The sequence below is a fragment of the Molossus molossus genome, unplaced genomic scaffold, assembly GCF_014108415.1.
Source record: "Molossus molossus isolate mMolMol1 unplaced genomic scaffold, mMolMol1.p scaffold_m16_p_1, whole genome shotgun sequence".
In the NCBI taxonomy this organism is placed as follows: Eukaryota; Metazoa; Chordata; class Mammalia; order Chiroptera; family Molossidae; genus Molossus; species Molossus molossus.
Window position 1 is genome coordinate 250,517,498 of NW_023425344.1, and position 14,736 is coordinate 250,532,233.

A 14,736-nucleotide genomic window follows, 5' to 3' on the forward strand; every position below is an offset into this window, starting at 1 on the left:
GACATAGAAGTAGGGTACACACTGACAAACCTCAGAAGAGGGGGATGGGGTGGGGGAGGGAAGAGATAAACCACGAACTTATATGCACGTATGCGTAACCATGGACATAGACAACAATGCTCAGGGGTAGGGGTGGGATTGGGAGGAGGGTGTCAATGGGAGAAAAAGAAGAAATATCTGTGACGAAAATAAAATAAGAAAGAAAACTAAATAAATGAAATAAAATAAAAATTCTTAGAACTCAACAAGAAAAAGACAAGTGAACAGCCCTGGTCGCTGTGGCTTAGTGGTTAGAGCATCGGCCAAAGCATGGATGGGTCATGGATTTGATTCCCGGTCAAAGGCAAATACCTAGGTTGCAGGTGTGATCCCAGGCACAGGTCAGAGCTTATGCAGGAAGCAACCAATCGATGTATCTGTCTCACATCAATGTTTCTGTTTCTTTCTCGCTTTCTCTCCCCCTCTCTCTCCTCCCCTCCCTCCCTCCCTTCCACTCTCTCTTAAAAATCAATGGAAAAAATATCCTGGGGTGAAGATTAACCCCCCCAAAAAACTGAACAAAGGAATTGAACAGACATTTCTACAATGATATACAAATGACCAATAAACACAAGAAAAGATGCTCAACATCATTAGCTTTTAAGGAAAAGCAAATAAAAACCACAACAAGTATCTTCACACCCACTGACGAGACTAAAAAGACAAATAACAACAGGTGTTGAAGAGAATGTGAAGAAACTGGAACCCTCACATGCTGCTGTTGGGGATGTAAACTGCTGTAACAGCTACAGAAAACAATCTGGCAGTTCTTCAAAATGCTAGACATGAATGACCCTGGCAACCCCCAGGTACATACCCGAGAAAAATGAAAACATGTCCATAAAAAACTTGCACATGAATGTTCATAGCAGCATTAGTCATAAGAGCCAAAAGGTAGAAAGAACCCAAATGTCCATCAACTGATGAACAGATGAACAAAATGTTGGCTACCCATACAACAGAATATCATTCAGCAATAAAAAGGAATAAAAAACAGATATATCTTTGAAAACATCATGCTAAGTGAAAAGAATCCAGGCACAACAGACCACATATTATATGATTCCATTTACAGGAAATGTCCAAAATAGGCAACTACATAATAAAAGTAGATTAGTGGCTGCTTAGGGTTGGGGAAAGGAAGGACTTGGGGGCGATAGCTAAAGGGTACAGGGGTTTTTCTTAGGTGATGAAAATGTTCTGGTCCTGGCCAGTTTGGCTCGGCGGTTAGAGTGTCGGCCCATGGACCAGAGTCCCGAGTTTGGTTCCCGTTAAGGGCACATGCCTCGATTGCAGTTTGTCCCCGGCCCAGGTTGGGGTCGTGTGGGTGGCAGCCACTCGATGTGTCTCTCTCACATCGATGTTTCTCTCTCTCTTCCTCCCTATCTCCTTTCTACTCTATCTGAAGGTAAATGCAAAAATGTCCTTGGGTGAGAATAAAAAAATAATACTAATTAAAAAAATAATTCTGGAATTAAATAGTGGAGATGGTTGCACAACTCTATACACTAAAACCACCAAATTACACAATTTAAACGGGTAAATTATATATGGGTTATGTCCCAATAAAGTCATTACCAAAAAATACTGTAAGTAAATAAAGAGAAGAAATCACCTGGTAACTGAAAACGGCAAAGAAACCTTTCTTTTCCACTAAAATAAACAAACTTAATCAGTTAGCTGTGTAATTCAGTTTACACTTCTCTCATACTGCTGACAACTGTTTGTTTTTTATTTTTATTTTTTTCTTTATTGATTTTAGGGATAGAGGAAGGGAGAGGGAGAGACAGAAACGTGCCCACACTAGGGATCAGGCCCACAACCCGGGCATGTGTCCTGACTGGGAATTGAACCAGCGACCTCTTGGTGCATAGGTCGATGCTCAACCACTGAGCCACACCAGCCAGGCTGACAACTGGTTTTTGTTCAACAATCCTCTTAATATATTATTTCACAAGGATTATCAAAACTTCATAAACACAAATTTTGTTTTTTTAAAAAATGAAATATCTGTAGAAGGAAACATATCTTAGGATTATCATTTTGGTTATGTAAAACCGTAACAATGCTTGCACTGGCCAGTTTGGCTCAGCAGTTAGAGCGTTGGCCTGCGGACCAGAGAGTTCCAGGTTCAGTTCCCACTAAGGGCATGTATTTCGGTTTCAGTTTGTCCCCAGCCCCGGTTGGGGTCGTGCGAGTGGCAGCCAATCAATGTGTCTCTCTCACATGGATGTTTCTCTCTTCCCCCCTCTCTGCCTCCGCTCTATCTGAAGATAAATGCAAAATGTCCTCAGGTGAGGATAAAAAAACAAACAAACAAACAAACGTAACAATGCTTGATGTTAGAGAAACATTTCTTGTTCTAACACTCTAATATAAATGCCATCTTTGACACCCTAACTAACCGGTGAAATTGAAAACAGAACATTCCCAATAACTTCCTATGCACTTGAAAGCAGTGCTCCATCCACATTTGCCGATTCACCTGAAAGGTACATCGGAAAGGTGGTTTGTTAACATATTTAGTTTCAACAACCTAATTTCAAATACTTAGGATTAGATAAGAAACAAAACCACTTGTGACAGAGCTGCAAAATGATCTTTTAAGGTATGCTGCATACCCATTAATTATTAAATCAATAATGACTTCATAAATCTTTCTCAATAATGAATCAACACAAATGCTATTTCAGGTTAAAAATAATGTACAGGTTAAAAAAAATAAACTCAGCCCCCTATTTAAAGTTTTAAACAAAATTAGAGAAATTCAAGTATTTCAATTCAGTTCTTTCACAGGACGGGGGGTAAAGTACAGCTGAGAACAGCCTTCAAATGTAGTTTGGGTGTCATGGTAAGGGAGGCCTATTTACCTTTGCATTTCATTTGTTACCTGTGTTTTTAGAAAATCATGAGTGGCAAAAACATTTCTTATTCTGCTCTTTATTTTTAATTAATGAGTTCTTCCTACATACCAAAAGCTTTGTAGTTATGGGATCAGCTCCACCTCACTTAAAGGAAGATAAAGTTCCTCCATGCAGTCCCTGAGTCGCAAACACCCATTACGACATCTCCACATTATGTGTGCCCACGAGCACACCTGCATCACCCTGTTCCCAAGGCATGCTGCTCCCAGCCCTCCCCGCAGTCTCCCTCGGAAGCACTTTCCAGACACCCTTTTACTTGCCTTCAGAACAGCCATCATGTCACTCCCCCTCTTCACATCCTTCACCCTCTTCTTCCCCTTCTCCCTCCCTTTCAAAGCCAAGCAGTTACTAGAGAAAAACTTGCCCCCCCTTATTCCCACTTCTGCCTTCTACCGATGGGGGAATATTTCTAATAAATAAGTATGAGAATAGAAATGGCACTGCATCCAAATCAAAGACACTCTGACTTCATACAGAGATAAAAACTGGGTCCCCTCCAGTTAAGTACAGTGCACAGAACAGCCAGCTTATCTCTGCGCCATCTGAAACCCCTACGAAAATGCAGAATTTGATTCCTGAGCTCTGGGAGAAAGGAGTTTTGTTTTGTTTCTTTCCTCTGTTGAATTCTCCTTTCTAGAATCCATGTCACCACTGCAGTGCCTGCCATGTCTTAAGTCCTTAAAAAAAGACTTGAATGAATGGATGACAGATGACAGCAGACCAAAAACGTCAACTTAATTTTGCACAGTGGGAAAAGCAAAGCTAGAAAACTGAGCATAACTGTGCTCGAGGTCAGGGTAAGAAGGTCCAGGAAGCATCAGCAGCACTAGGATCTCCGAAGGCCTAAACAACAATGCACAGAACACACAACCAGCTCCAAGCCTGCAGGAGCAGCAGCTACACCACGACCCCCCGGCCAGCCACCCCCACCCCATCAGACCTCGTCCACATCACTCACCCCACCTCCCCAGAAAGCTGGCAGCCAGCATGTACACTATTCCTCACCACCCAGGCAGGAGAAACACCTCTCTGGGGAAACTGACAAGCCAAGGACAAATAATTACTTTAGCAACTCCTGGCGGTATCCCCTCAATTGGCAAGGTCCTCATCCTATTTCCTAAAGGTGAGGCGCAACATCTGAAGTTTCTCCGTACACAGTTTTTCCAGTCAGCCCACTCATTAGGAAAAGAAAGCCAATAATCATCAGATATTTGAACAAAACCTTCTGACATCAAAAACCAAAGTGAAAAACAGGAGAAAAAGGACTCAGAAGAAAGCAAAGACATCACAGGAAACAAGGAAAACATCTATAAAACATAAATGTGTGCATAAATCAATAAAAATTTATAAACAAGAAGAAATGTTCAAAAAATGTATTGTCTTCATGAAACAAAAATAGGATGTTATAAAAAGAAATACTGAGAACAAAAACACTTAGAAATGAAACATGATGGCAGAAATAAAAATTCAATGTTAAGAACTAGAAGATAAAGTTAAGCACCTCTTCCAGAAAAATCAGAACAGAAAGATAAATGAATGAGCCCTGGCCAATTTGGTCCACAGACCAAAGAGTTGCAAGTTTGATTCTGGTCAAGGGCACATACCTCAGTTGCAGTTTGGTCCTGGCCCTGGTCGAGGTCGTGCGGGACGCAACCAATCGATGTGTCTCTCTCATAATGATCTCTCCCTCTCTCTCTCTCTCTCTCCCTGAAGATAAATGGGGAAAAAAATTATCCTCTAGTGAGGATTAAAAAAAGAAACATAGTCCTGGTCAGTATGGCTCAGCGGTTTGAGTGTCGGCTGCGAACCTAAGAGTTGAGGGTTCGATCCCAATCAAAGGCATGTACCTTGGTTGCTGTTCCTCATCGGCCCTGGTCAGGGTTGTGCAGGAGGCAACCAGTCAATGTGTCTCTTTCACATCCATGTCTCTCTTTCTCTCTCTCCCTCCCTCCCACTCTATCTGAAGATAAATGGAAAAATATCCTCGGGTGATAATTAAAAAAAAAAAAGAAAGAAAGAAAACCACCCCAGAGGTTATGGTCCAAAGTGCTGTTAATTTCAACTGCAAACTAAGATTAGATGTCTTTTTAGGTCAATTTTGAATTGTAACATTGGGCCATGGAGTTCAGACCTGACTTTTTCAAAGCAACAGAATATGAAATCATTGTGGAGGTTTTTGAAAAGGGGGAGTTGATGAAATAAAAAGCAGTGTTTAAGACGGACCTAGCAGAGGTTATTTAAATCTTCACGTGAGAAAGGCATTCATTTAAGTCTGGGGTCTTAAGAGCTTCACCTAGGCCAGTGATAATAAAATTGGAAAGAAAAGGCTAAAATAAAATTGAGATATTTCAAAGCAGGTGCCAGCAAAGAGGCCAGGGTTGACCCTGATCCAGTGGAGAAAAGAAACCCTGGCTAGAGAATAGCTTACTTAGAAACAATTCAGGAACATGTCCAGAGTCTGCTTTTACCCAAGGGAGAGTGGGGATGCGGATAGAGGGCAGCTCATGTCACCATTCAAATTCCTGTTTTCAAACCCCTGCCTCGCCGGGCCGGTGTAGCTCAGTGGTTGAGGGTCGACCCATACACCAAGAAGTCGCCAGTTCAATTCCCAGTCAGGGCACATGCCCAGGTTGTGGGCCCGATCCCCAGTGAGGGAGCATGCAGGAGGTGGCCAATCGATGTTCTCTCTCATAGATATTTCTATCTCTTTCTTCCTCTCCCTTCCTCAAAAAAAAATAATAATAATAATAATAATAAAGAAAAAAATAAAATAAAATAAAAAATCAAACCCTTGCCTCTGTAATGTTGGAGGCTAGAAGGCCATGCCATCACCATCCTAATAGTGTTAAGAAGCCCTGGCCAGCCCTGGCCAGTTTGGCTCAGCGGTTAGAGCGTCGGCCTGCGGTCCGGAGAGACCCGGGTTCGGTTCCCGCTAAGGGCACGTACTTCGGTTGCAGTTTGTCCCCGGCCCTGGTTGGTCGTGCGGGTGGCAGCCACTCGATGTGTCCCTTCACGTCGATGTTTCTCTCTCTCTCTCCCTCCCACTCTATCTGTACAAAAAATGGAAAAATATCCTCGAGTGAGGATAAAAAAAAAAAAAAAAAAAAGAAGCCCTGGCCAGTGTGGCTCAGCAGTTGAAGCATCGGCCCTCAGACAGAAGATCTCTGGTTTAATTCCCGCTCGAGGGCACATACCTAGCTTGTAGGTTTGATCGTGTGGGAGGAAGCCAATCAATGTGTCTCTCTCACATCAATGTTTCTCTCTCTCCCCTCCTCCCTCCCTTCCACCCTATTTTTTAAAAAAGTCAATGGAGAAATACAGGTGAGAATTAACAGCAGAAAAAGGACCATCTTAGAAGAATATGTTCCACAGGTCTCCAAAGAAACTCCAAAACAGGATAAATTCAACTGAAATTTATGAGCCCTGGCTGGGTAGTTCAGTTGGTTTAGTGCCCGGGTTTGGTTCCCGCTAAGGGCACGTACCTCAGTTGTAGTTTGTCCCCGGCCTTGATTGGGTCATGCAGGTGGCAACCACTCGATGTGTCCCTTTCACATTGATGTTTCTTTCTCTCTCTCTCTCTCCCCCCCCCCCCTCCCACTCTATCTGAACAAAAAATAGAAACAATGTCCTCACGTGGGGATTAAAAAAAAAATTTACTTCTCTGGTAGATTTTAAGTCCATATGTATACATATATAAAGAGGGAGAGAGAGAGTGTGCGTGCACATGAGCAAGAGCGTAAGCTCACATTGTCAAATCATTTGTGATTTAACATTTAAAGAAAGTGTCTTTTCCTCTCAATCCACTTTCATCAGTGAGATTCTCATACTTTTTTTGTTGTTGTTAATCCTCACCCGATGACATAATTTTCCATTGATTTTTCAGATAGAATGGAAGGGAAGGAGAAAAGGTGGAAGACAGAGAGAGAGAAACACATCGATTGGCTGCCTCCCGCACAACTCTGACCAGGGGTCAGGGATCAAATCTACAACCCAGGTACATGCCCTTGACTGGGAATTGAACCGGAGAACTTCTGTTCCGAGGGCTTGGACTGATGCTCTAACCGCTGAGCAAACCAGCCAGGGCAGAATCTCACACACATTTAGGATAACTTTAACATACCATCATTTTGGAATATTCTAAGAATCTTAGACTCAAACTTAAACTCGGGACAGGGACATTGTTATGCCATGGGGATTAGGATGATGTTATTGTTTTTCTTAACTCTTTCAAAATTTCCTTTAATTTTACTTTATCCCCTATCAATTAAAAAGAAAGGCTAAAAAATCCATATTTGGTCTATTTCAACAAGATCCATATTTATTAGTCTCAAAGGATACTCTTTGCCTCTTTACCAAGAAAAGCATTCAACAGTTTGGCCTTACTCAACAGTCTCGTTTGCTTGTGTTCACCATCATCAACATCAGCAGACAGGAGGCATTTCTGAGCACATCATGGGCACAGCAGAAGGCAGGGCAAAGGCAAGGCAGCTAGCTGCCTGCCAACCTGCCTGAGGTGAGATTTTTACCTACATGCATTCATGCATTCAAGTATTTTGCTGAAGAGCAATTCAGTGCACATATCAACTTTTTCAGGTTGTTCCCACGGTGGTGCCCTAAAGTGAGAACAAATCACTCCAACTCCAATTTTATTTCCTGAAGGTCTGAGTTTAACACAGACACAGCTGTTCACTTTTTTTTTTTTTTTTTAATCCTCACCCGAGGACATTTTTTCATTCAGACAGAGGAGGGAGAGAGAGGAAGAGAGAGAGAGAAACATAGACGTGAAAGGTACACATCGAGTGGCTGCCACCCACACGACCCAACCAGAGCCGGGGATAAACTGGAACCGAGTACATGCCCTTAGCAGGAACCGAATCCAGGTCTCTCTGGACCACAGGCCGACGCTCTAACTGCTGAGCCAAACCGGCCAGGGCACAGCTGGTCACTTTAAAGTCTGACTGTCAATGAAGGAGATTTTAAGAGAGAACAGGGAAAGCCCGCTTGGTAATGTTAGGTAGTTTCAACTGTCCCATCTCATGTCATGTGCTCCATGTTGATGCATTTCAAATAACTTTTAATAAAATCTAAATTATGTTAACCTAATCTTTTATTATGCAATCCCAACATTCCCCTACAATTTAGATCTTATTATTCAAAAGACCTGTTTCTCAAATCTGCTATTTAAAAAAAGTGTTCCCACCCTGGTATGACTCAGTTGGATGCAAAAGGTCTCGGGTTCAATCCTGGTCGGGGTGTGTATGAGAGGCAACCAACTGGTGTTTTTCTCTCTCTTCTCCTTCCTCTCTCTCTAAAATCAATAAAAAGTATATCCACAGGTGAGGATTAAAAAAAAGAGCCCTGGCCAGTTGGGCTCAGCAGGGACCAAAGGGTCTGGGTTCAATTCCCGGTCAAGGGCATGTATCTGGCTTGCAGGTTCGATCCCCAGCCCTGGTCAGGGTTGTTTGGGAGGCAACCAAACAATGTGTCTCTCTTACATCGATGTTTCTCTCTCTCTCTCTCTCTCTCCTTCCCTCCCTTCCACTCTATATTAAAAAAAAAAAAAATCAGTAGAAAAAATATCCTCGGGTGAGGATTAACAGCAACAACAAAAAGTTGTAAAAAAAAAAAAAAAATTGTTCCCATGTTATACAAACATCCCAGCTGGAGAAACCACTAAGATTAAATTGTATCTTGAGACGCTTGGCACCAGTGTGAAGCCTGAACTTACTAATTTGGCAGTGTCATCCCACTCACACCTAGTACTGAGTATCCCCACCCTGACGGACGGGAATTCACAGAAAAGAACTCGGAGAAGGCACTGCTGCAATCACAATAGGAAAAATCACACAGGAGAAAATTAAAAACTGACAGAGGGAGTGTGTCAGAGTGAGAGAAGATGCCCTGGACTGGGAATGGGGGGGGGGGGGGGGGGGCAAGCCCAGGCGGCCTCCAGGAGGTGTGCCTACACCAGCAGTGAGCCCTAGACCTCCCACCCTGTCTGCAGGCCAGGTGGGAACCAATGCAGAGGGCCACTGTGGTCCATCCAATGCCAAGCAGCAGCTCCATCCGAATGAAACACTAGCCATAATACTTAAGTGGTATTACATATTTAACACATGTAAAAGTATTTTTATATAACAACCTCATTTTAGTTGTCCATATTTGTTGCTGTTTACTGGTTGAAATTTCAGTGTTTCATGTGCTCTGCTTAAAATAGCATCAAATCTGCATTAAAAAAAACAGCTTAAAGAAATACATATGCAAAGCAGAGTATTTCCAAGTTTTAATGAAGGCCCAGAATTTAACAGAAAACTAATCAAACTATAAACACAATGAAGGGAAAATTAAAAACAAAAACCTACAATGAAGAATGACTCTTGTCCCATGCAACCACTGTGGAAATAAGAAAACAAGGGCCGGAAACAATCTTTTTCTTCTTCTTTTTTGTTAATCCCCACCTGAGGATATTTTTTCCATTGATTTTTAAATAGAGTGGAAGGGGAGGGGAGAGGGGAAGGGAGAGAAAGAGGGACAGGGAGAGAGAGGGAGAGACACATTGATTGGTTGCCTCCCTAACACCCCCACCCAGGGCCAGGGATCAAATCCGAAACCCAGGAATCGAACCTAAGACCCTCCGGTATACAGGCCGACACTCTAACAGCTGAGCCAAATTGGCAAGGGCCAGAAACAGTCTTCTTTTAAAACGTAAAAGCTTTATTACCTATACTTTCCAGATTTCCCCAAAGATTTCCCAGTAAGTCTCAAAATCTGAGCTGAATCAGTTATTTTAAGTTTCAAGAATTCCACATACATTCACTAGACATAATTGTCATTAGACAATTTGGAAGGTGGGGAGGGATTAGCCCTCTGCATGACAGGACTCAACACAGCAAAGGTTTCGGACACTATAACAGTGTGACTCCAAAAAGTCAACAATCCACAGACGGATAGCGTATATACATGTTTCCTGAGCAGAAGTAATTAGGGTACCTAATAATGCTCAACAAACAATCCTGTTTGAAAAGACCATTCTTTGCCTTCCAATCTCAATCACCAGGCATTCCAAGTAATAACAAATACAACCGCACACATATGGCAACTACTAACACACCACTGCAGTTACAATGGCACATATGTTAACATACAGGAGGTTAAACACTGTTTCTCAAATATATTTCATTAAAATGCCACCCCAAATTTAAGTCCATTCTTTGTCTCTGTAACTTAAAGATTACACTTCTGTGCAAATTAAGTTTTTAGGATAATGTAACTGATTTATAATTTCCAAAGAGCCAGAATACAATTTTGAAAATATTTTTATCTGAATAGCCCACAGCTCCTGTTTAGATTTGGAAAGGTCAAATCCAATAAGATACTTCCACACATGCTGGAAGAGCCTCCTCCAGTGAAACCCACCAGTTCACAGACTGGCTGACCTGTCTGGTGGTAAGGGGGCTGCACCGGGACCACTGGTCCTCAGGGCGCCCAGCCCTCAGACTAACCTCCATCCAGGCATGGCTTGGTTCCCAGGCCAGAGCACCTGGTCCACACCTTACCAACTAAAACCTGCCCTCTGCTTCCTCCTTTCAATCACACTTTTACTCATAGACTGTGCCCAAGGTGAACCTGGACTTCAAGATCAAAAGCTCAGAGAGGAATGGCAAACACGATATTCAGAAGGCTCAGATGTAACAGGCACCAAAGACCTCACTTTCAAATCAACTGTGAAGTCAGTAAATTATTCAGCTGGAAATCAGGTCACTGATAAAGGACCCCAGGAAAGCGAATACTCTCTTTTACTTACATTTAGTATAACCAAGAATAGTGGTACCCATAGAAATAATAACCGGCTGTCTAAGGTTCTGGGCCTCCCTCTACTGCTGCTCTCACAAGACCTCATGTCAACATTTCACTTACAAGCAAAAAACAGAAGCCCTCTAATGACTATGGCAACTTAAGTTTTGACTTGTAAACAAAATTCCAATTCCAGTTACCATCTTGGCAGAGCAGGAGGCCTTACTACAGAACACATTTGTTTATTTCCTCAGGTATACAGCAGCTTGATCAGCCCGAGAGATTAGAAATGACTGGTTCAATCTGCAGTCCTAGCCCAGTGACACAAATGACGCAACTATAGGATTTTCATAGGTGTGGCCTGAACATAAGCACGTCTTCCCACTAAGTCATTTTAGGTGAATCTGAGGGTCATGACAGAATGCCCATGTTAGGAGAAGGTGAAGCCAAAGGGTTTCACTTTACACTGTCTTCTGGATTCTAATGATCATTAAATGGATTAATCGATTTATACCCTAACAAAGCATAACAGGTTGACCAACGATTACAATATAGATCCTTGAATAAAGAAAAGGCGGCATGCAAAGATCAGGTGAAGAAAGTTTTTAAATGACTTCCACATACTGACACTTCAAACTACCCCAAAATATATCAAGGATCTGGCGCAATCACAAATAGAAAATCAAGTTGCTCTTGCATGGTGTATTCAAAACAAGGCGTTTAACCTTAAAACTCCCTTGGAGGTGCTCCAGTGAAGGGGATGTAGACCGGCTGTCACCTAGGAGACGCACACGGGGTGGGGGACCCACGGGGCGGTGTGGAAGCAGATGTAAAAAGCACACTTTGCTGCCCCCACAAATCAGCAGAGCGTGGCGGGGGAGGGGGGACGCTGGACGCTGATCCTGGACCCCAAAGCGGGGGGCGGGGGCGGATATCCCAGGCAGAACTGCAGGAAATGATATCCAGACTCGAAGGGTGGATCTAGGAAGCGGCAGGGACGATGGTCCGGAGGGGGGATGGGGGAGGGACGAAGATGTGGCTCCTAAGGGCAGGATGAGGAGGCGGGACGGCCGAGCGCGGACGTGCAAAGGCCCAAGAGCGCAGGGAGGGATCAAGAGCCGCAGAAAGACCGGAGCGCCAGGAGCGGCCGGAGGAACGGGACGGCGGGTGGGACGGAAGCGCGAGGGCAGTGCGGAGCAGGCGGCAGGGTGGGGAGGAGGGTGAGCCGGTCCGGGGACTGGGGGGCTGAGGTCAGGGCCGCGCGCACTTACCCCACTCGAGGAACTCGGCCACATACTTGTCGCGGCGCAGGGCCGAGTGGCTGCACTCGGTGTACAGGCAGATGAGCACGTCGAGCAGCGTCTCCACGCTCAGGGCGCTCTCGTTGCGCCAGGGCCCGTCCAGGAGCAGCTGCTCCAGCTTCTTGAGCCGCACCTTGGCCGACATGGTGCCGCGCGGCCCGCTCCCCACGCGCCGGCCTCTCGCCGTCCGCTCCTCTCGGCCAGTCCGTCAGGGCGAGCCCTCGGGGACCCGGCGGCCGTGAGCCCTGGCAGCACCTCGTCGCCGCCCCGTCCGCGTCGTTGTGCCCCGGCCTAGGCCGACATCTTGGGCTCGGTCCCGGCGGCGAAGCGTCTGGGGCGCCGGGCCCCGCGGGTCCATGGACCGGTCTCCTCCCCTCGGCGCCGCCGCCCTCTCCGCCCGGCGCGTCCCGCCCCGCCTGCGCCCCTGAGCCCCGCCCGCAGCCGCGCCCTCCCCGCTGCCCGCCGCCCTGGAGCGACGCTGACCGGAGCGCTGCGCAAGCCCGGCCGGCGCCCCAGACCCGACCCCGGACCCGACCCGGCGGCCCAGCCCCGCGGCCCGCAGCCAACCAGGGCGCGGCCAGCGCGGGCGCAGCCAACCACGGCGGGACCGGCCGTCGCCGCGCTGACCTCAGCGCGCCGCCCCGCCCCTGCGTCCCGGCTCCTGGTTCCCGGCGGGATCGAGCCTCGCCGCTCGCCGTAGGGAGGCCGGGATGCTGGGAAGGCGGGGGCGGGGTCGCGAGGGGGCGGGGCAAGCGAGGAGCCGGTGCGCTGCCGAGATTGCGGCATCGGCGCGTGCGCGAGCGCTCCGCATACCCACCTTCGGCGTCCCGGAGGGATCCCGAGGCTCGGAGCGGACCCGGCCGGCCTGGGGCTTCGGGACCGCCCCGCAGCCGCAGCCCTGGTGTCCTCGGCGGCGGGACTTAGAAGCAGGACTCTTCTGAGCTCGGAGCGGCTGGTGGAAACGCGGGCCCACCTCTGACTGAGGTCGGGACAGGGCGGGCCTGCGGAGAGGCGGCGGCCCAGCGCCCGGTGAATTCGCGATGCCCACGCAGTGGCCACTTCCAGTTCCACCGTGCAGCCTACCCCTCCCCGCAAACAAATGTCTGGGGGTGGCAGTTTGGTAGGAAGCGGCGGGTTGATGGTCTCCAGCTTGGGTTTGCCCAGCGAGTCGCTGCCCGTGTCCTCAGGCACCCATGGGGTTCCGCCCTCTGTCTTGGCCATCTGCAGCTACTGTTTACAAAGAGCCAGAGACTGAGTGGCTTATAAACAATAGACATTTATTTCTTACAGTTTTGGAGGTTAGACTTCTGAGATGGGGGTGTCAGCGTGGTCAGGGTCAGGGTCAGTGCCCTCTTCCCCTTTATAGAGGGCTGTCTTGCTGTGTCCTCTTTGGTCACTAATCCCATTCACGAGGGCTCCACCCCCATGACCTAATCACCTCCCCAAGGCCCCACCTCCTAATCACATCAGGAGTTAGGATTTCAGCACTTGGAGTTTAGGGGGACAGAAATACTCAGTCCCTAACAACATCCTTACAGTAAACTCCTACTTGGGCTGGCTCCAGTGGGTTTCTCGTCTTTGCAACAAGTAAGTGGCACCAAGCCTAACCTCATCCCCAGCACACAGAAATGTGCACATGGAACTTCAAGCTGCAAATAATGTCTCAGTTCAAAAGTTAAAGCGTCCGGGTCTACAGAGGTAAACCTCTGAACTTGATTTAACCTTTGCTCTTCCCCTGGTGCCCACTTGGGCCCTTTAGGGCTGAGGTGAGGTGGGAAAGGGGCTGTGCTTGGCTTCTGCCATGTTCCTTCCTCAAGCCTCTCAGCCAGCTTGGCCCTCCTTCCACCCACCTGGGGCTGTTGCCAGCTGCCAGAGTGGAAGAAGGTGTTCGGGAGAGCTGTGGTCTCACCTCCAGCCCTCTCCTGGGGATATTCATGGGCTCCTGGGCAGTTCCTTGCTGCTCCCTCTCTTGAGCACATGTTGCCTTTCTAAGTGGGTATTTACCTGTGGGCTTCGGGGGACCCTCTGCCCTTCTATGGGGACTATTGGACAGGACCTATGATGACCTGTCCATGTGGCTTATGTCTGTCTACACAGCTCACATGCATCCACCGGAAACACTCTCGTACCCCCTAACAAATGTTTGGGAGCTGTCAGGTCCCAACTGGGCAGCACACTCCTGGCTCTGCCTCATGGCAGCTCGTGGGCCCTTCTTTCCCTGCTGGGGTCCATCCGTAGTCCACTGTACCTCCAAATAGGGCCATGTCTTAAGCTCTCTGAGGAATCCCTTAAAAGCCACCATCACTAGGCTTCAGGTAAAGAAAGGCGTCCTCCCATGCTCCATGCCCGGCAGGACCGTATCACTGGATCTCCTCTCTTCCTCCATCTCTTTTTTTTTTTTTTGCATTTATCTTCAGATAGAGTGGGAGGGAGAGAGGGAGGAAGAGAGAGAGAGAGAGATCAATGAGAGAAAGACACATCGACTGGCTGCCATCCACACAACCCCAACCGGGGCCAGGGACAAACTGCAACCGATGTACGTGCCCTTAGCGGGAACCGAACCCGGGGCTCTCTGGACTGTGGGCCGATGCTCTAACCGCTGAGCCAAACCGACCAGGGCCCTCCATCTCTTAATCTGGGTCTGGGACAGGTTTTCAAGTATTACCCTTGACAGTCTA

General features: G+C 47.0%; 1 protein-coding gene across 1 annotated transcript in view; it reads right to left on the reverse strand.

Annotated features, from left to right (window-relative positions):
* CDC42BPB (CDC42 binding protein kinase beta) overlaps positions 1–12,577 on the reverse strand; it is a 101,738-nt gene extending 89,161 nt beyond the window's left edge. Inside the window, exon 1 of the mRNA XM_036265010.1 lies at positions 12,029–12,577. Within this exon, the coding sequence (XP_036120903.1) occupies positions 12,029–12,203 (175 nt within the window). The 5' untranslated portion in view covers positions 12,204–12,577. The remainder of the gene's footprint in view (positions 1–12,028) is intronic.
* Between the last annotated feature and the right edge of the window lie 2,159 nt (positions 12,578–14,736).